The sequence below is a fragment of the Sminthopsis crassicaudata genome, chromosome 3, assembly GCF_048593235.1.
Source record: "Sminthopsis crassicaudata isolate SCR6 chromosome 3, ASM4859323v1, whole genome shotgun sequence".
Lineage (NCBI taxonomy): Eukaryota > Metazoa > Chordata > Mammalia > Dasyuromorphia > Dasyuridae > Sminthopsis > Sminthopsis crassicaudata.
The window spans coordinates 646479474-646505269 of NC_133619.1; the positions used below are offsets into that span (position 1 = coordinate 646479474).

General features: G+C 47.6%; 3 protein-coding genes and 1 long non-coding RNA gene across 10 annotated transcripts in view; 3 read left to right on the forward strand and 1 right to left on the reverse strand.

Annotated features, from left to right (window-relative positions):
• The window catches only part of LOC141564996 (uncharacterized), a 218839-nt gene that overhangs the window by 47115 nt on the left and 145928 nt on the right, over positions 1-25796 (forward strand). The window lies entirely within an intron of this gene.
• Positions 1-25796, forward strand: part of LOC141564995 (uncharacterized) — a 102774-nt gene that overhangs the window by 14815 nt on the left and 62163 nt on the right. The gene's annotated exons all lie outside the window — the stretch shown is intronic.
• On the forward strand, positions 1636-10268 carry LOC141565007 (uncharacterized). The gene is made up of 4 exons (XM_074307965.1): positions 1636-1727; positions 4017-4143; positions 5127-5195; positions 7833-10268. Exons 1-4 carry the CDS (start codon positions 1695-1697, stop codon positions 9176-9178), a joined length of 1575 nt encoding a protein of 524 aa, XP_074164066.1. The 5' UTR covers positions 1636-1694; the 3' UTR covers positions 9179-10268.
• LOC141565011 (uncharacterized) lies at positions 1722-13217 on the reverse strand. 2 transcript variants are annotated; one of them, XR_012488825.1, is made up of 3 exons: positions 12676-13217; positions 3496-3634; positions 1722-2900 (listed from the first exon to the last, which is right to left on the reverse strand). It is a non-coding gene; the product is annotated as an uncharacterized LOC141565011 (long non-coding RNA). The 2 variants fall into 2 exon arrangements; XR_012488826.1 differs by having other exon boundaries at positions 3496-4436.

Below are 25796 nucleotides of genomic sequence, written 5' to 3' on the forward strand. Positions count from 1 at the left end.
TTTTCCAGAGAAAAACAAGGACATATGACCTGCACAGTTTTTAAAAGTTCAGTAATCTCCTCCAAAATTATAATCAATCCTTGGCTTTTCATAACCTTGATAATGCTCTCTAAACATTTTCCTTGAACAGAAGGCATTTGCCCCATTTCACTGAAATTCTACTTTAGCTCTTTAACAAAGTTAAACAAAATTTAACAAAAGTTTAACAAAGTTTCCTTGTTACTCATGCTTCTGGGTCAGAGAGACTTTTCCACTGAGATCTGGATCGGAGGCTTTTCCACTGGAATCAGGATCTTGTCGGTCTGAGGATCCCTGTTCGGACGCCAAAATGCAAAGGTCCAGACTAGCTCCTCTGAAAGGCTCATCATCAGTCCTTGTCAGGATAAGCAAAAGTCCTTGCCCCACATTGTGGGCACCAAATTGTAATGTTCTGCTGTCTCCAGAAATTGCCAATCACTCTCTGGGAGGAGATCTGTTGTCTCAACTCAATCTCCTGGCCAGACTCTTCTTCCTCCAGAGTGGTCTCAACTCAATCCCAGAGTAGACTCACTCCTTGCTCAATGTTGTCTTCTTTTATCCTCCCAGAGAATGGGTGTGTAATAACTCAAGGGCTTGTGGGAAAATTACTTCAACCAATGAACTTGCTCCTTTTAAAGGTTGTGTAAACTCCTTTTCATATGTAAACTCCTCCTCTGAAGTTCAAAGGAGTACACTCCCCTTAAAAGCCAGAACCAAAGGCGGGAACTAGAGAATTGTTAAATACCAACTTAGCACTTAGTAAGAGCCTAACAGTGGGGAGAGATAGGGAGTCAGAAGAGTAAGAATTAAAGAAGGTGAGCTCATCTTTAAGTTTATACCATCCCACTCCAGTCATCTTATTCCCTGTGCCTTCTATATTAACTCCTGACTGGCCCTGTGGCCAATAGCCCTGGGAACTTTCCCCTCCAAGACTTGTGTTTTTGACTGGGTAAAAGAGAAAGTTCTTGTCTTCTTTTCTTCCCCAACTTTAATCACTCAATGTTGTCTCCTTCAGACTGAGAGTTTAGCTTAAAGTCAAGGACTCCACTGCTTTCAGGGCCATATCCTGATCTATATCTGGCCACTGGAGCCAGGGGGTTCTGGAGGAGGAGGTGAGGCTGGTGACTTTGAACCTCACCATGGTTCCTACTCTTTTCCAATTCAGTTAACTAACTTCCCAATCTTGGCTTGCCATGGACCACTGGGCCTCAGTTGTTGATCTGTGTTGTGTTGATCTGTGCTGGGGCTCTGTTCCCCTTTTACCCAAGTGAGACAGATCTTTCCTGCACTCCTTCTAAATTATCTAAGGTTGGAAAATTTTTTCACCATCCTTTTGTAGGTCCTGTCACTCTACTCTTAATTGAAACTTATTTCATAGGAAACTGGAAAGAGTTCAGGCAATATCCTACCTTTTCTCTCCCATCTTGACTCTATCATTTAGATTTTTCAACCTGCCCCTCCTCTCAGCCTCCCTCCCCCTGTGAGTTGGGGTCTGTGCCTTAAGGTCAGGGTCAGGGGCTTAGTAACTTCCATGGAACCTCACCCTCTGTGATTTCCTATATGCTAACCCTCTATCTAGGAAAAGAAGGGAATGACATTTGTTATAATCATCCACTCCCAACAGCCTGCAGAGGGATCAAGGCCTGGCCCAAGTAGCAAAACTGGAGCCAGAGGGAATGGCCCCTGAAAACCACAGAGCCCCACCCCAGGTGAGTGTATTCTGCCCACGGATGTGGGTGACATCAGCCCAAGAGACCATTTCCACAGATCAGGAGGATGGTCTGTAAGGCTGGCCATCTCTCTTATCTGTGGATCCTTACTTTACAAAAATGGGTAGGAAAGTGAATGCAGTAATAACAACACTGCCCTCCTCTCTCCTAAGTTTTGGACTGATTCACTGTCCCTTTGGCATCTTGAGCACTAACTCCCTTCCCCCAGTTGCTGCCCCCACATGTTTATTTAAATTTTCCCTCAATATAGGTCCCTGACAAGAGTGACTCCTTCACTCATTAGTATCTATCCTGTGGGTATCATGTCTTTGCTTTGGTCCAGCACTTTCTCTCCACTACACACACACACACACACACACACACACACACACACACACCCTTGCTTTGGTCCAGCACTTTCTCTCCTCTCCACTACACACACACACACACACACACACACACACACACCCTTCTAGCCACTCTCTGTGTCCTATGGCCAAGCCCCCTTCTATAGCCATTCACTTTCTTGTAAACCCTTGACCTTGTTGTCTGGAGCAGAACCCTGAAAGCTTCCCCTGCTCTTGTCTAGTAGCAGAGCAGAAATTGTTCTCCTGCTGCCTCAGGCCACAGAGATCTTCCCAAATCTCTCTGAATCCCTTCTCTTTACCATTTTTATGGTTATTATTATAATTTTCATTTATTTATTTAATTTCTGAGGCAATTGGAGTTAAGTGACTTTGCCCAGGGTCACACAGCTAGAAAGTATTAAATGTTTGAGGTGGGATTTGAACTTGGGTTCTCCTGACTTCAGGGTCAGTGCTCTATCTACTGCCCCATTTAGTAGCCCCTATTATAATTTGTTTTAACCTTAAATACAAAATAAGATGTTAAGGGACAGTTCAATTCTCAAAGTTCCTCCACAGCTGTGGATCATAGCTTCTGAAGGAGTTGCAGGATAGCCTTTGCTGACACAGGTGGGAATGAGATAATTGAGTCAGAGGGAAGAGAAGAGAGGTCAGGCAAACAGTCTCTCAGTCAGGTCAGAGAACAGCAATTGCCTCTCAATCTCCTTGTATCATCGTCTCACAAGAGGAGATCCATTCTGGGTTGGATTTCCAGCAGTCACTGTCAAGTGAATCCTATGTATTTCAACAGCCCCCCTGTATTCAAACACTAAGAGAAAAAAAAAAAAAATCAGGTAACCAGCAGAACACAAGTGCAGATTCAGTAAAATAAAAGTACATAATAAATGCTATCCATGGTTCAGGAGCTGTCCAGCATTTCTTTGCTTCCTGGTAGGTTTTCTTTTATTCCATTTTATTTTCTTTATCTCCTGAGACCCCTCAGCTGCAATTAGGCATTTCTAGAATAACTCCATCACACTTAGCTCATACTTAGCCTTTCTATTCCTTCACCATTGCTTTGGTCAAAGGAACAGGCATTTAGAAAGGAAAGAGGCTCTGTACAAATATATATATGGGAGATGCAAAAAAAGGAAAAATCGGTCCCTGCCCTCAAGAAATTTTCATTCTAACATGGAAGACAATATGTCAGCATTTGGGTCCACACCACCTGTGTACAGTTTGTATGACTGTGTTTCTAAGTGTTCTCATAAAGGATGTTACCTTTGGGTAAATCCCTTCTCTCTGCTTCAGTTTGCTTTTGTAATTTGATGACCATTGGGCCAGATCCATTAAGAAGTCTATGATTCTGAAATTTGGACCACAAAATCTTACAAAAATAAATCTTGAAAACTATCTGTACTTACATTTGGAAAAATAAAAATCTCTTGGAGAGGAAGCATCATGTTTACATTTGGATAAGTTATTTCATTTGGATAATTTCTGGCTTTTGGAAAATTCACAGGATCTTTTTTTCTCCACAGTGATCATGGAAATGTTTTAGCCCTAAAATATACAATACTTGTTAGCTTCCCACAAATACTTGATCCCATTTTCTTATCATAGCACTGTCTGATTTCACCTCCAAAAATCCTCATCTCTCCCTGATAGAACCCATAATTTTTCTGATACCACAGGCAGTACCATTTCCTAGTAAGACATTTCTCAGTTTTATTCCACCTGAAAATATAAAATGTGTTTCTCTATATTCCACTGGTCTTTGGGGGACTTTGGTTTCAGTGCTGGCTCTGAATCCTGTAGGGGCTGTCACCTTTGGGCAGATCCCTCCTCCATGCTTCAGGTCCCTTCTGTAAATTGAGGAGCATTGAATTGGGCTAGTTATGAAGTGTGCTTCCACTCTTAAGTCCTTTGGATGTTGGTGTTTTAGGAGTTGGTGACCTTCAAGGATGTGGCCGTGAACTTCAGCCCTGAGGAGTGGGGTCTGTTGGACCCAGATGAGAAAGAGCTGCACAAGGAGGTCATGCTGGAGAATGCCGAGAACTTGCTCTCCCTGGGTAAGGAGCGCTTCCCTTGGAACTCTGTAATTGCCATCAACAGGAGTGTCACCATTGCCTCCCTAGGGTGCAGAGTTTTAGGTTTTTAGCAGTTCTCACAAAGGCCCAAAGGCTTCCTCCTGTCCCCAAGAGACAGAGTCCTCCTGCTGCCTGGTTCTTCTATGAGTGGTGTTTGCATTGTAGGATGAGAATCTGGCAAGTGTGTCTACAAACCTTCTAAAAAGTGATCTTGTTGCTTTTCACTGAGCATGGGATAGGAGGAGGAACCCCCTTCCTTTAGTCTTTGCAATGTTCTTTTGGGTAAAAAAAAAAAAAAAAAAAAAAAAAAAAAAAAAAAAAAAAAAAAAAACCATGTTTATTTCACTGCTCCTGTTGTAACTCATAAATCCCCAGCACAAAGGAGTCTTGATTCTTCCTTCATATATTCCCCAAAGGCCTGTACAGATACAGGAGAGAAAGGGAAGGGAGGAGGTCTTTCCATATATTTGCTGAGATCCAGGCCTTGTGCTCAGAGCTTCCTTCATGAGCATTATTGCAATGGATCTCTACCAAAACCCTTTGTTTTGGCCTCCATCTTTATCCCCAATTTCAGATCTGGAGGCTGAAGCAAAAAGATGAAATTACTTGCCCAAAGTTGCACAGCCAGGATGTGTCTAAATCCAAATTTGAACTCAGGGCTTCCTGACTTCAGGCCTGGTGCTCCCTTCTCTATGCTACCAGCTGCTTCTAATGTCTAGAAACTGGAAGCTGTAGGATGTGGCCATCCTGCTGCAAAGGAGGGAGCAAAATCAAGATCTTCTCACTCCAGATTGCTTGCATAGCCTTCTTTCCCCTCTGCCCTCTTCCTCAGGTAATAAAGCACCCTGAAAACCATCTTTCAGTTGTCCTTGGAACCACCCAGTGGGCCTTGAATCCCCACCCTATTCCAATGAGTAATAAATGACAAGTTTTTAAATTCACACCCACTATCTTCCCCCTCTCAGGACTTCCAGTTTCCAGAGAAGATTTCATCTTCCAAGTAGAGGGAGGAGGCCTGAGGGACTCCTGGCCCGGTGAGTGAGTTGCAAGCTGGGGTGTAGGCTGTTTTCCCAGGAGGCTTCTTCACTTAATGGGAGTGTGGGTAGGAAAACTAGCTTGGAATCCCTTTTCCGGGATTCTTATGGTAGTGAGATCCTGAGCACCTCACTGAACCTCTGAACCTCAGTCTCTTTATCTATAATGTGAAGGGGTTGGACTTCATGGCCTTTCTGTTCCCTTCTAATGAAGAATCAATGATCCTAGTGGAAGTCTTTGTTGGAAATTTAGGGCCCTCCAACTATCTACAACCAAAGAAAGAGGGCTTGGGCTGTCTAATATGACTTTTCTTAGGCCTTCCTTAAGCCAAAAAGCATTTACTTGTACCTTTTTTTGATATTTATTTAAAACTAAAAACAAAATAGAAAAATACAGAAAAGAACAAAATTTTAAAATGTTTTATGTTCAGCAGAACATAAGGGAGGATTCAAAATCTGTAAGAATAAATTTCCATAAACCATATATGAAAGATATTGTATTCAGAACTATCACTTTTTGCTTCCTTGTAGGTTTTATTTTGTTCTCTGCTGAGCACTTTTTACTTTATCCTTCTCCCCCCACCTTCATCCTCTGCCAACTCCCTCACACAGGCTACAGTTGAGCACAGATAAGTAGGAAAAGCAGCAACCTCTGAGTAAAGCTGGCCACAGGCTGGAATTGATCAATTGGAAGACTCCCTTCTTGCCTTCTTCCCTCCCTTCTCTCTTTTTCTCTTCTCTTATTCATTCATTGCCTGTTTCCTTCTTTCTTTTCTTCTTTCCCTCTGGTCACCTAGGATATCATGTAGTCTTACCTACAAATGTTCTTAAAAGGATTCCCCCTCCCCCAACCTTTCTTCTTGAACACTGAACCATCCCTGGATAGATTGCTTGCTTGCCCTTCCTTCCTTCCTTCCTCCCTCCCTCCCTTCTCTCTCTCTCTTTTTTTTTTTTAACTTTTTTGTTGTTGAGGCAATTAGGGTTTAAGTGACTTTCCCAGGGACACACAGCTAGGAAGTATTAAGTGTCTGAGGCCAGATTTGAACTTGGGTCCTCTTGACTTCAGGGCTGGTGCTCTATCCACTGTGCCATCTAGCTTCCCTGATTCCTTTTTTAAGGAACAAATCTGAAATCAAAACCAGTCTGATTCTCATTGACCACTCATAGATCCCTTGCTAAATTATTTGGTCTTTGTTTGGACCCTCATTGAGTCAGACTGAGTATAAATCGCAAACATTTCTGCTTTGGCCAGAACCCCTGAAGTTCTTCCCAGAGTCATTCATTGCCTTTTTTTTGTTGTTGTGATTTTTTTTTAGCTCCCTAGCCTTAATCAGTGGATGCGGGCAGTCTTAGTCACAGAAGATGTGTTGGAGACCTTACCTTCAAAAGGGCAGGTCTCCCCTGGCCATCTGCATCTAGAGCCATCTGTAGTAATCCTTATTAGTACCTATCCACAGGGTGCAGAAGGCTCTTGGGGGGGGGAAGTGAGGCCTGTGACCTTGGGCAGCCCTCCCTCACTTAAATCCAGTCACTCACTCACTACATAACTGACAGCTTCCCTTAGGTTAGGGATATGAAGAGAAAGACTCCTGGTCATTCCATAACAGTATCAGGAAGCTTAGGCCCTTGTTATCTTTACTATAGAATTTGTTCATAGGTGAGAGGGAACAGTAAAGAGACAGAAATAGAAACAAAGATGCATAAAAGCACTGAGGTGGGGTTAGGCCATGTGATCAGCCTTGGATAATGGCAATCAATCTATAAAAATAGATTAAGCACCTGGTCTATTTTATGTATTGCATTAAGCCCTGGATATACAAAGAGAAGCTGTCAAGAAGTTTTAAATCCAGCATATAACTTGGAGATCTTTTGAAAATAAGCAACAGTTTATGAAAGTTATTCTTCGCTAATCCAGGCAAAAAAAAAAAAGTGTTTTTTGTTTGTTTGTTTGTTTGTTTTTATGGAAATGAATCACGTTCAATAGACATTTGTATATAGACAGAAGGGAAGGGAAGTTTATGAAGAAAGGAACAGTTGAGGTGTGGAGAGAATCAAAATCATAGTGACAATGATAGTACTTAATAAGCATATAGTGCCTACTGTGTGCCAAGAGTTTTATAGATATTATCTCTTTTGATGCTCACAAGAACCTGGGAAGTGGTACAATTATTACCTTCACTCTAAAAGAAAACTGAGGCAAAGAAGCATATTCCCAGAGGTGCACAGCTAGGTGATGCTTGAGATTAAATTTGAAAGAAAGGATTGGAAGTAAAATGAAGCATATATGTCTAGTGCAATAGATTGAGAAGCCTCCTTTACCAGGTTCCAGTTTTAATCTCTATTGCAGGAATTTGGATCAGGTTACTCAGCCATTCAGAGCTCCTAGCCTGGTTTCTAAATTATGAGAATCTTCATCTTGTCTTTGTCTCAGCTTTGTTGTGGGGGTCCAATTTTATTGTATTGTGTGTGGAACTCTGTGGTAATTGAGTCCCTTTACTGGTGTGAGCTAATAGCATTTTAAAATGATTGAATCTGTCCATTTCAGTTTGAAAACTTTTTGCCTGAAGCAATTGAAAAATTTATTATCAGCCAGCATTAGAGGGTATATTTATCCAGGTATGTGTTTGTTTCTTTCAGATGCAGAGACATGGTTTGATATGAAGCAGATGAGTGCAAATCTGAAAATGATCTCATGGAAAGACCTTTTTCAATATAGTGAACGCAAGATTGTTCTTGCTAAGCACAAAAGAAACCACATTGAAGAGGAACACTATGAATGGAATATACACAAAAAAGCTTTAAGAAAGAGTTCCAGTGTTTCTAAAGATAAGAATATACATCCTGAAAAGAAAACACCTGACTGTCATGAATGTGATGAAGATTTTCTTGTACTCTCTTCCCTTGCCAAGCATCAGAGAATCCATGCTGGAGAGAAACCTTATGAATGTAAGAAATATGGAAAGACTTTGAGAGAGCGGTCTACTCCTGCTAAACATAAGAGAATTCGCATAGAAAAACAATCTTATAAATGTAATCAATGTGGAAAGGATTTCCAATGTTATTCCAAATTGGCGCAACATCAGAGAATCCACACTGGAGAAAAACCTTATGAATGTAATCAGTGTGGAAAGACTTTCACACGGAGCGACAGTCTTCATGAACATCAGAGAATCCACACTGGAGAGAAGCCTTATGAATGTAATGAATGTGGAAAGGCTTTCGTATATCGCTCCTATCTTAATGCACATAAGAGAATCCATACTGGAGAGAAGCCTTATGCATGTAAAGATTGTGGAAAGACTTTCACATCACACTCCAGTGTTTCTGTTCATAAGAGAATCCACACTGGAGAGAAGCCTTATGAATGTAATGAATGTGGAAAGGCTTTCACATCCCACTCCAGTCTTGCTGATCATCAGAGAATCCACACTGGAGAGAAGCCTTATAAATGTAAGCAATGTCAAAAGGCTTTCACAAAGCGCTCCTATCTTAATGTACATCAGAGAATCCACACTGGAGAGAAGCCTTATGAATGTAATCAATGTGGAAAGGCTTTCACATATAGCTCCCATCTTACTGACCATCAAAGAATTCACACTGGAGAGAAGCCTTATGAATGCAATGAATGTGGAAAGACTTTCACATATTGCTCCAGTCTTGCTAAACATCAGAGAATTCACACTGGAGAGAAGCCTTATAAATGTAATGAATGTGGAAAGGCTTTTACACAACGCTCCCATGTTGCCATCCATCAGAGAATCCACACTGGAGAGAAGCCTTATGCATGTAATGAATGTGGAAAGACTTTCACATATTGCTCCAGTCTTGCTAAACATCAGAGAATCCACACTAGAGAGAAGCATTATCAATGTAACAAACGTGGAATGGCTTTCATACAGTGCAGCAATCTTACTTCCCATCAGAGAATCCACACTGGGGAGAAGCCTTATGATTGTAGTGACTATGGAAAGCCTTTCACATGATGCAACAGTTTTGGTAAACATGAGAAAATCCATATTGGACAGAAATCTCACGAATGTGGAAACCTTCAGGCAAAGCTGAAATCTTGCTTAACAAAAGAGAAATCACATTAGGGGAAGACTTTTGAGTGTCTGGATCATGGTAAAGTTTTCAATATATATCAGTCCCTGACTAGACAGGGGAGATCCCATACTATGTGTAAAACCTCATTCATATAATTCATGTGGAAAAAACATCCAGGCTCACTTCATCACTGAATTGCCTCCAGAAAATTCCTAGAAGATTGAAATCATGGATAAAGGTATTAAGATGGAGGACAGAGCTTATTAGTTAACAGGATTTTCTGCTTGGGGAGAAATCTCTAGAGTTTACAGCTCAGGATATGGAGTTGAGAGAAGACTTACAAATGTGCTGAAGGAAGACTTGCCCTTACCTGGAAGATAAAGGTTAATATAAATCACAGTATTCAGGCTGAAAAGAAACATTATAAAAAATGTATTTGCAGGAAGGTTGGATCTCATCCTTTGTGTAGAAATCTTCCTGCAGGTGAAACATGTGAATATAATGAATGAGGGAAGGCCTCTTTCCTCAGCACAGATCTAATTGTAATTTTATTCTATGTCTAAAGGTCAGAAAATAGATTTTAGTTTTTCTCTGAAATCCGAAGATTGGTGTCCGAAGAAGGGTCTCCATTTTGACCTTATCTTGTTAAATTGTATCAGTTGGGTTCCAGGGGAAGTGAGGCCTTTTCAGAAAAATGACACTCCCCCCCCCCCCAGGACTGCCATAGTTTAGTGGTATAGTTCCAGAAAAACTCTCCCCCTTGTACCCTTGCCGTCTTGCACAAACCACTTTGTCACATCAGCAAGCTTTGTAATGTATAGCTACTGTTCTTAAATAGAGTGGGTTCGTATGATACATTGTGAGCCCTGATACAAAGTTCGGATTAGCTGGAGTCCACTGTGTGCAGTTGCTCAGTCCAGAGTGTAAAACATCCTGCTCAATCACCTGTAATTTGCCTCCCTTCACTAGACTGCACTACTTGAGGTGTTGCCCTTTTACTGCAGAAAATAAATCAACTGCTTTCTACTCTGACTCTGAGAAATATCTATTTGAACTATTTTGGGTTGGTGGTCATTGTCCCACACTGTGAGATATCATATAAATTATAATCTTATATTTGACCAATATAAAAAGTAAAGAATTGGGGATAAGAATTTATTTGGTTTTAAAAAATAATATTCATTTTAAAGGAAAATATACCTGTTAAATAGGTAAGTTTTCAAACATTCTGGCTACAATTTTTCACATTAATTTTAGAGTCCAGATCAAAAAAAGAGTTCATTTTCTAAGGGAACATTTACATAATCCTCTAAAAATTATTTTTCAAATGCCAGTATTTTTAAGAAAATAATTCCCCTAAATTCCAAAATGAGAAAAATCAGAATAAAAATAATTGCATGAATAATGAGACAAAATTGGCAAATAACATGAATTCAGTTGATTATCTTAGAATGATCTTATGTTGCTGCCCATCCAACCTTAGCAGCCAGGCAGCTTGTGAGCTTCTGGACCTTGGTGGAGGAAGGGCTGGAAGACAAGCTGACAGGTGGGAGTTTATATATCTTTTACCAAGGCAATAGTGTGTCCTCCTGGGAACATTAGTCTTTTCTCATGGGACTATTAGCTATGAAATCACTCAAACAGTTTCCTCCCTTCCTTACAGTCTCCAAGGACATGATTTTCCCTAGAGACAGGGGGTGGTGAGGCACCATCCTGGGTTCTCACAGCCATCAAACAGGGGACAAGCTACAGGGAAAACTTGAGCAGGTCTGAATCCTCTGCCTCCTCGGAGCTGGCCCTCAACCTCTCCCTGTTCTTCTGGGAGATACAGAAGGGATACTTGAAGCTCATCTGAGCATTGGTGAGTGTATCTTAGAAAACAGGGCAGGAGGAAACATGCCAGAGTTATAAAACATATCCAAGAAAGAAAATGTAACAGCAAGCTTAATACATTATTAAAAGGATTGGGTTGATTGATCCAGTTCAATAACCTGTTTGCAATATCATGAGGATCAATATCATCAATTTAAGAATCATCTATTTTATGTTGTTTCTTAGACAACTGACTAATTTCCCATGTGATATTTTCAGTATGTTAAGCTTCCTGTAGCTTGTTCAATATTTGCTAGTTTATTTGATAAAAGTTAGAATATATATTTTAGACATAAAATCATGATAATCATGTTCCCTAGTGAAACAAGTTTCTAATTTTACATCCCTTTCTTGGGCAGGGGCAGGGGCTGTTGCTGTTGTTGTTTTGAGTGCTAGGGTTGAAGGGTTAGGCAAAAATTTGGTTTTGCTCATAGCCCAGCAAAAGAACTGAAAAAGGCCTCAAGTAAAGCATAGCTCAGGAATTCCTGGAAACCAGGTATTTTCAGGTTGAAAAGCATTTCCATCAATTAAAGTGGAGTCATGATTTTCCCTTTTACACTGATTTTGCTCTCCCAGCAGGATTCACAAAGCAATATGTGTTAAAAACAAATAAATAGGTGTTTTTAAAACAACAACAACAAAAAACCTATCAATTTAATGGAGTGCTGGAGGCAATTTTGGAAAATCGAGCTCAGGCTCAAGTTTCTCAGGGTTAATGTTGCTTGCAAATGGCCAAAAATCTATGATGAACAAAATTAGGGACTGGGTATTACTGTAGTCAAGTTTGTTATGAGGACTTTTTTTCCCAAGGACAGTCCTATAGTACTTCAGGATTTGTAAGTCACTGCTGATCAGCACAAAAGGGCTGTCACCGCGAGCTTCCTCGCACGCAGGTATTCGGCTCCTCACAGGGGGGCCAGCGTGGGCCGGGAGCAGATTCTCCCAGGAGGAACATTCCGGCATTTACTTGTCCTCTTTTCTAATAGGATTAAAGAGCCTCGGAGGGCGGGGCCTTTGTTAACAGCCTCCATGAAAATACGTGGGGATGAGACCAAGGAATGGGTTTAAATGGGGTAGAGGTTGAATCAAGATCTAATGAAATAAATCCACTCCCAACTACTCCCCGGGTCCGAACCCCGTTCCGTGGTCCCGGCATTCAGCGCGGCCTGGGACACCTAGGAGGTACCTGAGAAATGTTTGCTGCCTGATTTATCACTTCCAAGTTCTGCAGTTTGGTATGGAAAGCTCTTCCCCACCTGTCCCCGCCCCCTCTCTGAGCTCCTCCCGGATTACTCCCAGCTTTATTCCAGACAACTCTTCTGGCAGACAGAGCCGCCCATCTCCAGCCTCCCCGCTGTCCCTCCCACCGGAGCCCTCGGGAGCTCGGACTTGGGCCCCTAGTTCCCCTCCGGGATCGGCCCCTCCTGGCCCCTCAGCCGCAAGGGCCGCTCCTCGAATAGAGCGACAGGAGCCGCGTTCTGCCCTAAAAACAAGGATTCTCGGACTCTCTGTCCCGGCAGCTGCCCAGCGGCTGGCATACAGATGGAGCTTAATAACTGCTTACCGGCTCCCTAGTCAGTAAGAACGGCTTCCACTGAGGAGAGGAGGGAGGAGGAAAGGAAAAGAATTACGCCGTAAAATCAAGGAGCAGCAGGGCGATTTTTCGGCTAAAACCGCGGCGGCCAGCGGGCGACGTTCCCCCCAAGGCCGGCCCGGGTTCTGTCCACAGCAAAGGGGCCGAACCGGCCTGTGCAGTGCGTGAGGCGGGGCCGCCCCCTTCCGGCCGAGGACGCGCGGTGCGTGAGGCGGGGCCGCCCCCTTCAGGCCGAGGACGCGCGGTGCGTGAGGCGGGGCCGCCCCCTTCCGGCCGAGGACGCGCGGTGCGTGAGGCGGGGCCGCCCCCTTCCGGCCGAGGACGCGGGGACTTTCAGGACTTATCCGCGAGGGGGCGTTGACCACCGACAGGTTGTATCTGTAGAGAAAGGAGGAGCCCTGAGCCCCGACCCGGGACGCGGCGAGGAGGGAACACGACCTCTCCTGCCCGGAGAAGAGGCAGTTAGCGCTCGGCCCAGCGTGCTCCCGGTCCGTGATCTCCAAGGGGGCCGCCGAGGCACGGCCGGGAAAAGGAAAAGCCTGCGTGGGCGCCCCGGGCGTCACTTCCTCTGCTTTCCGGCCCCCGTGGGCCCCTCCCTCCTCCCGGGAGGACGAACCCTCTCTGCGGACTTCCCGAACCGATTTGTATTTCCGGATCCTTGGCTTCTTTGTACCCAGCGTGCTTCAGCTTACTCCCTTAAGAACGCTGTTCTGAGAAGGATCCGCAGGCTTCCCACAGGCCAAGAGCCTGGAGGACGGCCAATGGGTGAAGCCCTTCTCCTCCCAAAGTCCAGGTGCTCCTCCCAAGCTCTAAGAGCTCCTCCCAACCTCCAGGTGCTCCTCCCAAGCTCTTCATGCTTCTCCCAAGCTCTAGATGCTCCTCCTAAGCTCTAGGAGCTCTTCCCAAATTTTAGATGCTCCTCCCAAGCTCCAGGTGCTCCTCCCAAGCTCTTCATGCTTCTCCCAAGCTCTAGATGCTCCTCCTAAGCTCTAGGAGCTCTTCCCAAATTTTAGATGCTCCTCCCAACCTCCAGGTGCTCCTCCCAAGCTCCAGGTGCTCCTCCCAAACTCTAAGAGCTCCTCTCAAGCTCCAGGTGCTCCTCCCAAGCTCCAGGTGCTTCTCCCAAGCTCCAGGTGCTCCTCCCAAGCTCTAGGTGCTCCTCCCAAGCTCCAGGTGCTCCTCCCAAGCTCTAGGTGCTCCTCCCAAGCTCTAGGTGCTCCTCCCAAGCTCCAGGTGCTCCTCCCAAGCTCTAGATGCTCCTCCCAAGCTCTAGATGCTCTTCCCAAATTTTAGGTGCTCCTCCCAAGCTCCAGGTGCTTCTCCCAAGCTCCAGGTGCTCCTCCCAAGCTCTAGGTGCTTCTCCCAAGCTCTAGGTGCTCCTTCCATCTCCAGAGTTCTGGGTTTTATGGCCTACATCTCTGCCCGCCCCGAGCCTGGCAGGGGGACTTGCTGGCTTCCTTCCGAGCTCGGCTCCCCCTCCTATTGCCAGAGCTCTCCTGGTGGCCAGATCCAGGGCCTTTTTCTTCTTGAGCTGCTGCAGCCTCTGACCCTGGGGGTCACCACCCTCTCCGTGGGCCTCTCTCCCCTCTAGGTTTTCTCCCCCACTTGCCTAACCCTTCTACTCAATCTCCTTGGCTGGATCCTCAGGCAGCTGTTGTCCTCAAATGTCCCCTTTCTCCACTCCCTCCATACTATGGCATTGTTTCCTTTGAGGAACCTGACAACTCTCATGGATTTAATTACCATCTCAAAGCTGATAATTTCCCAGTCCATCTCTTGCCCAGCGACCCAGCTCAGCTCCAACCTTGCACCTGGAACTGCCTTTTAGACATCTTGAGCTGGATGTCCACAAGATATTTAAACTCAACACACTGAGGACAGAACTTGGTCAGTTCAATCCTCCCCCTCCCCTGACCTTCCCTAATCCTGCAGAGGGCAAAGCCATCCTGCCTGTCCCTCTGGTTCCAACTAAAATCCCGTCTTCTACAGGAATGTTCATTCTAGTGCCTTCCCTCTGTTAAGTATTTCTCTTTTTTATGCTATCTAGTTTACTTTGTACTTTTGTGTGTGTGATTTGTTTGTTTGTTGTCTGTCTCATTAGATTTGTGAATTCCTTCAAGGCGGGAACTGTTTTTGACAAACAGTATGAGCTTAATAAATTCTTGCTATTTGATTCATCGATGGGTCATGTTGCTTAAAGATTCCTTCCAGTTCTGAAATTCTATGTTCTGAGACCTCAGTTCCCTTGAATCTCTCATTTTCTATGGTCTACATTCTTTTTGGTTCCTCAATAGTATTTTCCCCAAGTACATTAAAAATGGTTTTCAACATTCATTTTTGTATGATTTTGTGTTCCAAATTTTTTCTCCCTCCCTCTGTCCTTTACCTCCCCTTCCCCAAGACAGGAAGCAATGTGATACAGCCTAGACATGTACAACACTTTTAAGTGTACTTCCGTAACCGTGATGATGTGAAAGAACAATCTTAGTAAGAACCTAATATCTCATTATCTCATTAGCACTTAGTAAGAACCTAACAGGTATGCACATTTTGATAACTTTTTGGGCATAATTCCAGATTGTTCTCCAGAATGGTTGGATTCTTTCACAACTCCACCAACAATGCATCAGTGTCCCAGTTTTCCCACAGCGCCTCCAACATTCCTGGTTATTTGTTCCTGTCATTTTAGCCAATCTGACAGGTGTGTAATGATACCTCAGAGTTGTCTTCATTTGCATTTCTCTGATCAAGAGTGATTTGGAACACTCTTTCATATGAGTGGAAATAGTTTCAATTTCATCATCTGAAAATTGTCTGTTCATATCCTTTGACCATTTATCAATTGGAGAATGGCTTGATTTCTTATAAACTAAAGTCTCTGTATATTTTGGAGATGAGGCCTTTATCAGAACCTTTAACTGTGCTCTTGGATAGGCCGAGCGAATATAATTAAGATGACAATACTCCCTAAACTAATCTATCAGACTCCCAAGAAACTATTTTAATGACCTAGAAAAAGTAACAACAGAATTCATATGGAACAACAAAAGGTCGAGAATTTCAAGGGAAGTAATGAAAAAAAAGATTAAATGAAGGTGGTCTAGCTGTACCTGATCTAGAACTATATTATAAAGCAACAGTCACCAAAACCATTTGGTATTAGCTAAGAAATAGACTAGTTGATCAGTGGCATAGGTTAGGTTCACAGGGCAAGATAGTGAATAAAAATAGCAATCTAGTGTTTGACAAGGCCAAAGATCCCAAATTTTGGGATAAGAATTCATTATTTCACAAAAACTGCTGGGAAAACTGGAAATTAGTATGGCAGAAACTAGGCATGGATCCACATTTAACACCACATACTAAGATAAGATCAAAATGGGTCCAAGATTTAGGCATAAAGAACGAAATCATAAATAAATTGGAGGAACATAGGATGGTTTACCTCTCGCACTTGTGGAGGAGGAAGGAGTTTGTGTCCAAGGGAGAACTAGAGACCATTATTGATCACAAAATAGAATTTTTTATTACACCAAATTAAAAAGTTTCTGCACAAACAAAACTAATGCAAACAAGATTAGAAAGGAAGTAACAAATTGGGAAAACATTTTTACACAATTCAGACTTTTAATCCTCATATTCTGGGTGTTTGTCCCAGCCACATCCTAAATTATAATGACTGTGTTTTTCCCCTCTTTTCCTCAGTATCCTTCTCACCCTACTCACCCTGCCTCTCCTCACTCCTCTGCTTCACTTTGCTTCCATTCCATTGGATTCACGTTCTATAATTTGTTGAGTCTCATGGCCCGGAGACTTTCCTTAAATCTGGGCAAGTGTCAGAGGACGCCTTGCTGAGCGTGGGTTCTTCTTTCTGTATTTGCCACTGGCGGTAGGAGAAAAGAAAGAGCTGAAATCATCCATACAACAGGCGTGGAGGAAAACGTGTTGTTTTAAAATTAGAGACCCAGAGAGAAGAAGTAGATGACGAAAAACAGCAGCCAATTCCTCTCTCCAGGACGGGTTTGCTTATTATCAATGGCCGGAGCAGCCTGGGAGGGTCTGGTTAGGGAATCTATGACACAGAACTAACCCACCGAACCCTGTAAATTCAGTAATCCAGTCCCCCCTCCCCCTGCAGTTCCCATTACGTGTAAGGCTCTGTGCAAAAAGCTCAGAAAGCTGCAAACTGAGGACGGTTCCTGCCCACCAGGAGCTCACAGTCCAGTAGAAGGAAGAGACACAAAGTGGATAGATAGAATACGAATTAAGGGCACGTGTGGATGGAAAATGCTCAGATTGCTCTGAGGAGTAGGCAAAATCAGGGAAGGCTTCCTGGAAGAGGGGACGCTGGAGTCTGGTCTCGGAGGAGGAGTGGGTTGTGATGGAAATGGGAGGGGAGGCGTTCTAGGGCTGGGGAGGGCTTGAGACACCCCAGACCATGGGGGTGGGATAGGGGGTAACAGAGAGAAAGGCCTCTAAGAAAGTTAACTGGGCCCAAGGAAGGAGAGAACACTTGGAAAGAGACAATAAAGCATCCGGACTTTAACTCCTGGCTGCATTTGAGGTGATTATTGAACTGAACTGAAACAAAGGCTGCTGCCTCCAGAAGCTCCCCAGGAAACCTGCTCCCAGTGAACATTACACTTTAGAGAAGAACATTACAGGAATGGATCTGGAAATGAAGATGACGGGAAAAAGGCATCAACAACACATTAACAATTTAAAAATTTAAAAAGTTACAGGACAATCTATTGTAGCCCGGTTAAACCTTTAGCACGATTCTCACAGCATCCACTTGCAACTTTCTTTTCTCTCCTTACTTCCATCCGCTATCTCTCCCACAGCCAAGAGCCCCAACTCCTACTTATCAGAAAATCCAAGCACCACCATGAACGCCAGCTTACTCCTCCTCTGCTCTTCAATATCCTTTCCCACTATCCCCCATCCTTATCCACTTTGATCCAAGCCATCTGCTTTGAGGAAGACGTTCCTCTTTTTATTAAGCAAGACCAACCCCTCTATGGGCACCCTTGATCCTGTGCATTCTAAGAACTCTGGGAGCCTTCTCATTCCTCTCTCTTTTCTTTCATCATCGGTTAGTCTCCCCTTATTGACCAGCTGCCTCCCTGCTGCCCATGAACAACCTTGTCCTTCCAGCTCCTCAAGTCACCCTCTTCTCTCTAGTCTCATGTTCACAAACCTCTGAAAAAAGAGTCATCTATGCCTGGAAATCCATATTTTCACCCCGCCCTTTCCTCCAACTCATTTTAGCCCCCTGCACTGTCACTTCCGGCCCCATTACTGAACCTGGCCTCTCCCAGCCACCTGTTACTTGATAAATACAACAGCCCTTTTCAGGCCTAAGCTTCTCTGATTTCTGTCCCGCTACTGCCACGGACCTCCAGCCCCTCTTCCTGAAGCTCTAGAGCCTCCTCTCGCCGGCAGCGACACTCCCCTCCCCTCTACCCGACTCTTCCTTCTGGGTCCATTTGGTTGGGTCATTATCCCAGCCTCTAAAAGTCAGTGTCCCCCAAGCAGATAATCTCCACTCTCCCCGCTTTCTCTTAACGTTTCCATCCATCCTAGCGGCTACAACGGGCAGTTCTACATCTACTTTTCACTCGCCTTTCTCTATAAGCATAAATTTACAATGCCACACAAAGGAACACGCATCTGTACACGTGTACATACACATGCATTAGAAAGATCTGTTATATATAATCTATATTGGCCTTATGTTCCAGGTCTATGTGTGTGGATATACGTATAGGAATATATAAAGAGACAAATCTATATGCACAGAGAGACAGAGAACCATCAATTCACTTGGGAGCTCCAGTCCACCACAAAGTCCCTCGCCTATTTAGGTACATATTGTCTCCCCCACGTACAATATAAATTCCTCGAAGGAAGGAAATAGTTAAACATTTCTCCAATAAATGCTTCAAATAAAAAAGACCTCGGGCTGAGACGCCTGTCTGCTGTGAGAGTGCGGTCAAGTGTCTTAACTTCTCTTGGTCTTAGATTTCTCATCTGTAAAATGGGGTACTTAGGGCATCTACCTCCTAAAGAACCAAATGAAATAATAACATTTAATAGCAAAAATAATAATTAAACTTACACTATCCACATGTTTCTTGAGGATAAATCTGAGCATGTAAATGATTTGTAAAAGAGTCAATAATAGACAGATGTCAGTACACATATGTATGTATATATACAAATTCACAAACATACCCACACACTGGCCCGTGAGCCACGGAGAAATCCATTAATCTTGCTGAGCATCAGACAAGTCTTATCTCCTAATTGTGGCGGGGCGGTCTGTCCCTGTTGGGCTGCGGAAATCGTGGACCCTTAATGTACACACGTATATGCATATGTAAATATATATCTATCTATATATCACACACACACACACACACACACAGAAACAGCCCGGTCTCCCGCACAAGGCAAAGTTCCATTGACCTCAGGCCCGAGGACCGCGGGCACAGAAAGAATCCGAGCACTCGCGTTAGACAAGAAGCGGCCGGCGCTTTGGGGAGAGGAGTCCCTGATGACAGAACACAGCCTTCGCTCTGAGTCACAGAGGGAGGAGTCACTGATGACAGAACAGAGCCTTCGCTCTGCGTCACAGAGGGAGTTTTCGGGAGATGAGTCCCTGATGACAGAACAGAGCCTTCGCTCTGCGTCACAGAGGGAGTTTTCGGGAGATGAGTCACTGATGACAGAACAGAGCCTTCGCTCTGCGTCACAGAGGGAGTTTTCGGGAGAGGAGTCCCTGATGACAGAACACAGCCTTCGCTCTGAGTCACAGAGGGAGGAGTCACTGATGATAGAACACAGCCTTCGCTCTGCGTCACAGAGGGAGTTTTCGGGAGAGGAGTCCCTGATGACAGAACAGAGCCTTCGCTCTGAGTCACAGAGGGAGTTTTCGGGAGATGAGTCCCTGATGACAGAACACAGCCTTCGCTCTGAGTCACAGAGGGAGTTTTCGGGAGAGGAGTCCCTGATGACAGAACAGAGCCTTCGCTCTGCGTCACAGAGGGAGTTTTCGGGAGAGGAGTCCCTGATGACAGAACAGAGCCTTCGCTCTGAGTCACAGAGGGACCCGCGCTCCCGAGAGCATCATTAACCTCCGCAAGCCCGAGGGAGGGTCACACTGAGCGGAGACGGCGGCAGGAGCGGACCGTAGAAGTGGGGCTTCCACCAGGCAGTACCGCTCCGGGAGGGGCTGGGACCGGACCGTCGCTGTATCTCAGGAGTTAGAAGCCCGAAGAGTCACAAAAGTGCCACCTTTGCAGATATTAACAAAGCGGCCCCATGCAATTTCATCCACAAGGAGCTATTAAGGGCAAATAGTTCATCCCAGAGCACCTTCCATCGATTTTCTGACTGAAGGCTGACAAGAATCCCGACGGGGTGGGAACAACACTTCCCGGCATTTCGCGGGGCAGAGGCTTGGGCCCAGGAAGCAGGAACGGAAGACGCCCGGTTCTGCACCCCGGCCCTCTCTGGCAAAGGGTACGGAGAGTTGGCCTTTGACCCCGAGGAGTCAGTGTCCGACAACCACAGCGAGTCCAGAGGTCAAGGGGCAGATGCACAAAGGCAGCAGCGTCTGAAGAGCGCTTCCAGCTCAGGTGGCCGCGTCTCTCCCCCTAACCTCTGACCTTCCCCAGGATGCTGAGCCCGATCCTCCCCCAGCTCCGGACAGCGCTGGCGGCTCGGGCTCAAGGGGCTGGGCTACGTCCCTGGTGCTCGGGGGAAGGTGTTGGAGCTCGGAGAATCAGACCACGGGCGGTAAAAGAAGAACCCAGATGGGCAGCGGAGGCCAGAAGTGAGCCGGCCCGAACCCGCCGGCGCTGTGGGGGTCACCACAAGGGGCTTTCAAAGGTTTCCGGGCCGCGGCGCTCTCCCGGCTCGGTTCTTGTTTCATCGGTGTTTGGACGGAACAGATCCGGACCCCCCCAGGCTCCCCTCACTTTCGCCCTCGCCTTCCTGCCGGCCCGGCAAAGCTGCCGCCTCCGCTGCCGCCGCCGCCTCCCGTCAGTGCCAGAGCTCCAGCTCCCAGACCCGCCCAAACTTCTCAGAGGCTGTGCTCGCCCACCCGCCCGGCCCCGCCTGCAGGCCGCCGCCTCCTCCCTGTCCCCGGCTTTCCGTGTCCCCGGCGGGGCGGCGCCCTGTGCAGGGCCTGCACTTTTGTGGGAGCTGGGAAAGGACAAACAGGGCGCCGAGCAGCTCTTGAAGCTCCTGAGCCCGCGTGAGGGCTGGCTCCTCCTGCTGGCAAGTGTAGGGAGAGCAGGTGTTCTATGGACTACATTTCCCCGAGGGCCGTGCGGCCAAGATTCCTCTTGGGAGCTGCTGAACTACCCCCAGAGGCTTCTGGGGAATGAAGTTCTCTGGCGTTTGCTTTTCACCTTTCCAAGAAACCTGCCCAAGAGGAGAGGGCCCGCAGGTTGGCAGCCCTGAACCTGAACAAGTGTCCGAACGGCCTTCCCGGAGCCGCACGCCCTGGACTCGAGCCACGGGGATCGCCCTCTGTGACTTCCCCGAGAGCCGCCACCTGGGCAAGGCGGTGAAGCAGACGAGGCCCTGGGCGAGCACCTGAGCACCCACAGCACGAGCAGGCCCACCCAGGCCCAGCTGGACGAGCGCACCCTGAAAAAGCTAAGCCTGAAGCAAATCTAGGAGGAGGGGCAGCGGGGAAAGCGAGGGCCCCGCCCCCTAGAGAGGGCACCTCCCCAGAGGACACCCCCTAGAGAGGGCACGCCCCCACCCCGCCCCCCGAGATGGCACACCCGCCCCACCCCCCACTCCAAGAGGACACCCCCCCCCAGAGACAGCACCCCACCCAGAGGGTACACCTCCCCTGGAGAAGACGCCCCCCTGTGAGGAGGACGACCCCCCCAAGAGAGGGCACACCCCCCCAGAGGGTACATGCCCAATGGAGAAGACACGCCCCTCCCCAGACAGGGCACCCCACCCAGACAGGGAAAACCCCTCTGAGAGGGCACCCCCCCAGAGGACACCCCCTAGAGAAAGCACGCCCCCAGAGGATACCCCCCAGAGAGGGCACCCCCCCAGAGGACACCCCCTAGAGAGGGCACTCCCCCAGAGGACATCCCCTAGAGAGGGCACGCCCCCAGAGGACACCCCCTAGAGAGGGCACGCCCCCACCCCCCCCCCCAGATGGCACACCCACCCCACCCTAAGAGGACAACCCCCCCCCCCCCCCCAGACAGCACCCCCCATTCCCACCCCACCCCTCCCCCCGGGAGGAGGGTGCACCCATGGGAGAGGACACCCCCCCAGAAAGGGCACGCCTACCACCCCGCCCCCCAGATGGCACACCCGCCCCACCCCAAGAGGACACCCCCCCCCAGAGACAGCACCCCACCCAGAGGGTACACCTCCCCTGGAGAAGACGCCCCCCCTATCAGGGGACGACCCCCCCCAAGAGAGGGCACACCCCCCAGAGGGTACATGCCCAATGGAGAAGACACGCCCCCCCCAGAGAGGGCACCCCTCCAAGACAGGGCAAAAATCCCCCTGAGAGAGGACACCCCCCCCAATGAAAGCACACTCCACTCCCACCCGACCCCTCCCCCCCAGGGGGGGAGGGTACACCCATGGGAGAGGATACCCCCCCAGAGATGGCACACCCTTCCCCACCCCACAAGAGAGGGCACAATCTCCCTCCAACCCCACCCCCAGGAGAGGGTACAATACTGCAGGAGAGGGAACCCCCAGCCCAGAGAGTACACAACCCCCGAGAGAAGACAGCCCCCATCCTCCCCACACCACCGCAACCCACTAGAGAGGGCTCACCCTGCCACAGAGTTCACAAAACCCCACAGAGGGCTCACGCATCTACAGAGGGCAGCCCCCCTTACAGAGGTCACACCTCAACACAGGGGTCACAGGCCTCCACAGAGGGCAGGCCCCCACAGAAGTCACACCAAGCCACTAAGGTCACACCTCGGCACAGAGGTCATTTGCCTCTACACAGGGCAGGACCCTAACCCTAAATTCGCTACAGAGGTCACATGGCTGCACTCATGAGGCCCCCCTTAAAGAGGTCATACCTCAACATGGAAGTCACATGGCTCCACTATGGGAAACCCCCCTTATAGAGGTCACACCTTACCTCAGAGGTCACATGGCTCCACTCAAGTAAGCCCCCTTACAGAGGTCAGACCTCACCACACTGGTCACATGGCTCCACTCAGGGAAGCCCCCCTTACAGAGGTCACACCTCGCCTCAGAGGTCACATGGCTCCACAAAGGTTCAACCCCCTTACAGAGGTCACACATTGCCACAGATGTCACGTGGCCACACTCAGGGAAGCCCCACTACAGAGATCATATCTCGCCAGAGAAGTCACATGTCTCCACTCAGGGAAGACCCCCTTACAGAGGTCACACCTCGCCACAGGGAACTCGTGACTGCACAGAGGGTAGAACCCCTTAGAGAGTTCACACCAAGCCACTGAGGTCACAGAATGCCACAGAATACCCACCTTGCCACAGGGGCACATGGCTCCACTCAGGGAAGCCCAGCTTAAAGAGGTCACATCTCGCCACAGAGGTCACATGGCTCCACTCAGGGAAGCCCCCCTTACAGAGGTCATACCTCACCACACTGGTCATATAGCTCCCCTCAGGGAAGCCTTGCTTACAGAGTTCACACCTCGCTACAGAGGTCACATGGCTCCACTCAGAGAAGCCGCCCTTACAGAAGTCAAACCTTGCCAAGAGGTCACAGGCTCCACTCAGGGAATCCCCCTTAAAAGGGTTACACCTCGCTACAGAGGTCACATGGCTGCACTCATGGAGACCCCCCTTAAAGAGGTCATACCTCAACATGGAAGTCACATGGCTCCACTATGGGAAACCCCCCTTACAGAGGTAATACCTCACCACACTGGTCACATGGCTCCACTCAAGGAAGCCCCCCTAACCGAGGTCACACCTCGACACAGAGGTCACAGGGCTCCACAAAGGTTAAACCCCCTTACAGAGATCACACCTCGCCACAGGGAACTCGTGACTGCACAGGGGGTAGAAGCCCTTAGAGAGTTCACACCAAGCCACTGAGGTCACAGAATGCCACAGAATACCCACCATTCCACAGGGGTCACATGGCTCCACTCATGGAAGAACCTCTTACAGATGTCACACCTCACAACAGAGGTCACACCTCAACACAGGACACTCATGACTGCACAGAAAGTAAAACCCCTTAGAGAATTCACAACAAGCTACCGAGGTCACAGTATGGCACAGAATACCCACCTTGCCACAGGGGTCCCATGGCTCCACTCAGGGAAGCTCACCTTACAGAGGTCACACCTCGCTACAGAGGTCACAGGCTCCACTCAGAAAATCCCCCTTAAAAAGGTTACACCTCGCTACAGAGGTCACATGGCTCCACTCATAGAGGCCCCCTTTAAAGAAGTCATACCTCAACATGGAGGTTACATGGCTCCTCTATGGGAAACCCCCCTTATAGAGGTCACACCTCGCCTCAGAGGTCACATGGCTCCACTCAGGGAATCCTCCCTTACAGAGGTCATACCTCACCACACTGGTCACATGGCTCCACTCATGGAAGAACCTCTTACAGAGTTCACACCTCGCTACAGAGGTCACATGGCTCCACTCAGGGAAACCGCCCTTATAGAGGTAACAACTCGCCTCAGAGGTCACATGGCTCCACAAAGGTTCAACCTCCTTACAGAGGTCACACATTGCCACAGAATTCACTTGGCTACACTCAGGGAAGCCCCCCTTACAAAGGTCACACCTTGCCACAGGGCACTCATGACTGCATAGATGGTAAAACCCATTAGAGAGTTCACACCAAGCTACCGAGGTCACAGAATGCCACAGAATACCCACCTTGCGACAGGGGTCACATGGCTCCACTCAGGGAAACCCCACTTACAGAGGTCACACCTCAACACAGAAGTCACATGGCTCCACCCATGGAAGAACCTCTTACAGAGGTCACACCTCACAACAGAGGTCACATGGCTGCACTCAGGAAAGCCACCCTTAAAGAGGTTACACCTCGCCACACTGGTCACATGGCTCCACTCATGGAAGCCCCCCTTATAGAGGTCACACCTCGCCACACTGGTCACATGGCTCCACTCATGGAAGAACCTCTTACAGAGGTCACACCCCCCAACAGAGGTCCCATGGCTCCACTCAGGGAAGCCAACCTTACAGAGGTCATACTTCGCCACACTGGTCACATGGCTCCACTCAGGGAAGCCCCCCTTACCGAGGTCATACCTCACCACACTGGTAACATGGCTCCACTCAGGGAAGCCTCGCTTACAGAGTTCACACCTCGCCTCAGAGGTCACATGCCTCCATTCAGGGAAGCCCTACTTAAAGAGGTCATACCTCAACACGGAGTTCACATGGCTCCACTCATGGAAGAACCTGTTACAGAGATCACACCTCCCAACAGAGGTCACATATCTCTACTCGGGAAAGCCACCCTTAAAGAGGTCACACGTCACCACACTGGTAACATGGCTCCACTCAGGGAAGCCCCACTTAAAGAGGTCACACCTCAACACAGAAGTCACATGGTTCCACTCAGGGAAGAACCTCTTACAGAGGTCACACCTCACCTCAGAGGTCACATATCTCTACTCAGGAAAGCCACCCTTAAAGAGGTTACACCTCGCCACACTGGTCACATGGCTCCACTCATGGAAGCCCCCCTTATAGAGGTCACACCTCGCCACACTGGTCACATGGCTCCACTCAGGGATGCCTCACTTAAAGAGGTCACACCTCGCCACACTGCTCACATGGCTTCACTCATGGAAGAACCTCTTACAGAGGTCACACCTCACCTCAGAGGTCACATGGCTTTACTCAGGGAAGCCCCACTTAAAGAGGTCACACCTCAACACAGAAGTCACATGGCTCCACTCAGGGAAGAACCTCTTACAGAGGTCACACCTCACCTCAGAGGTCACATATCTCTACTCAGGAAAGCCACCCTTAAAGAGGTTACACCTCGCCACACTGGTCACATGGCTCCACTCATGGAAGCCCCCCTTATA

Excerpts from the sequence above, each read along its gene's own strand:
- LOC141565007 (XM_074307965.1), top strand. The coding sequence starts at position 1,695 with ATGGCCCCTGAAAACCACAGAGCCCCACCCCAG. Across the intron at positions 1,728-4,016 it reads ACCACAGAGCCCCACCCCAG|GAGTTGGTGACCTTCAAGGA; the intron begins GTGAGTGTATTC and ends TTGGTGTTTTAG. Across the intron at positions 5,196-7,832 it reads CCTGAGGGACTCCTGGCCCG|ATGCAGAGACATGGTTTGAT; the intron begins GTGAGTGAGTTG and ends TGTTTCTTTCAG.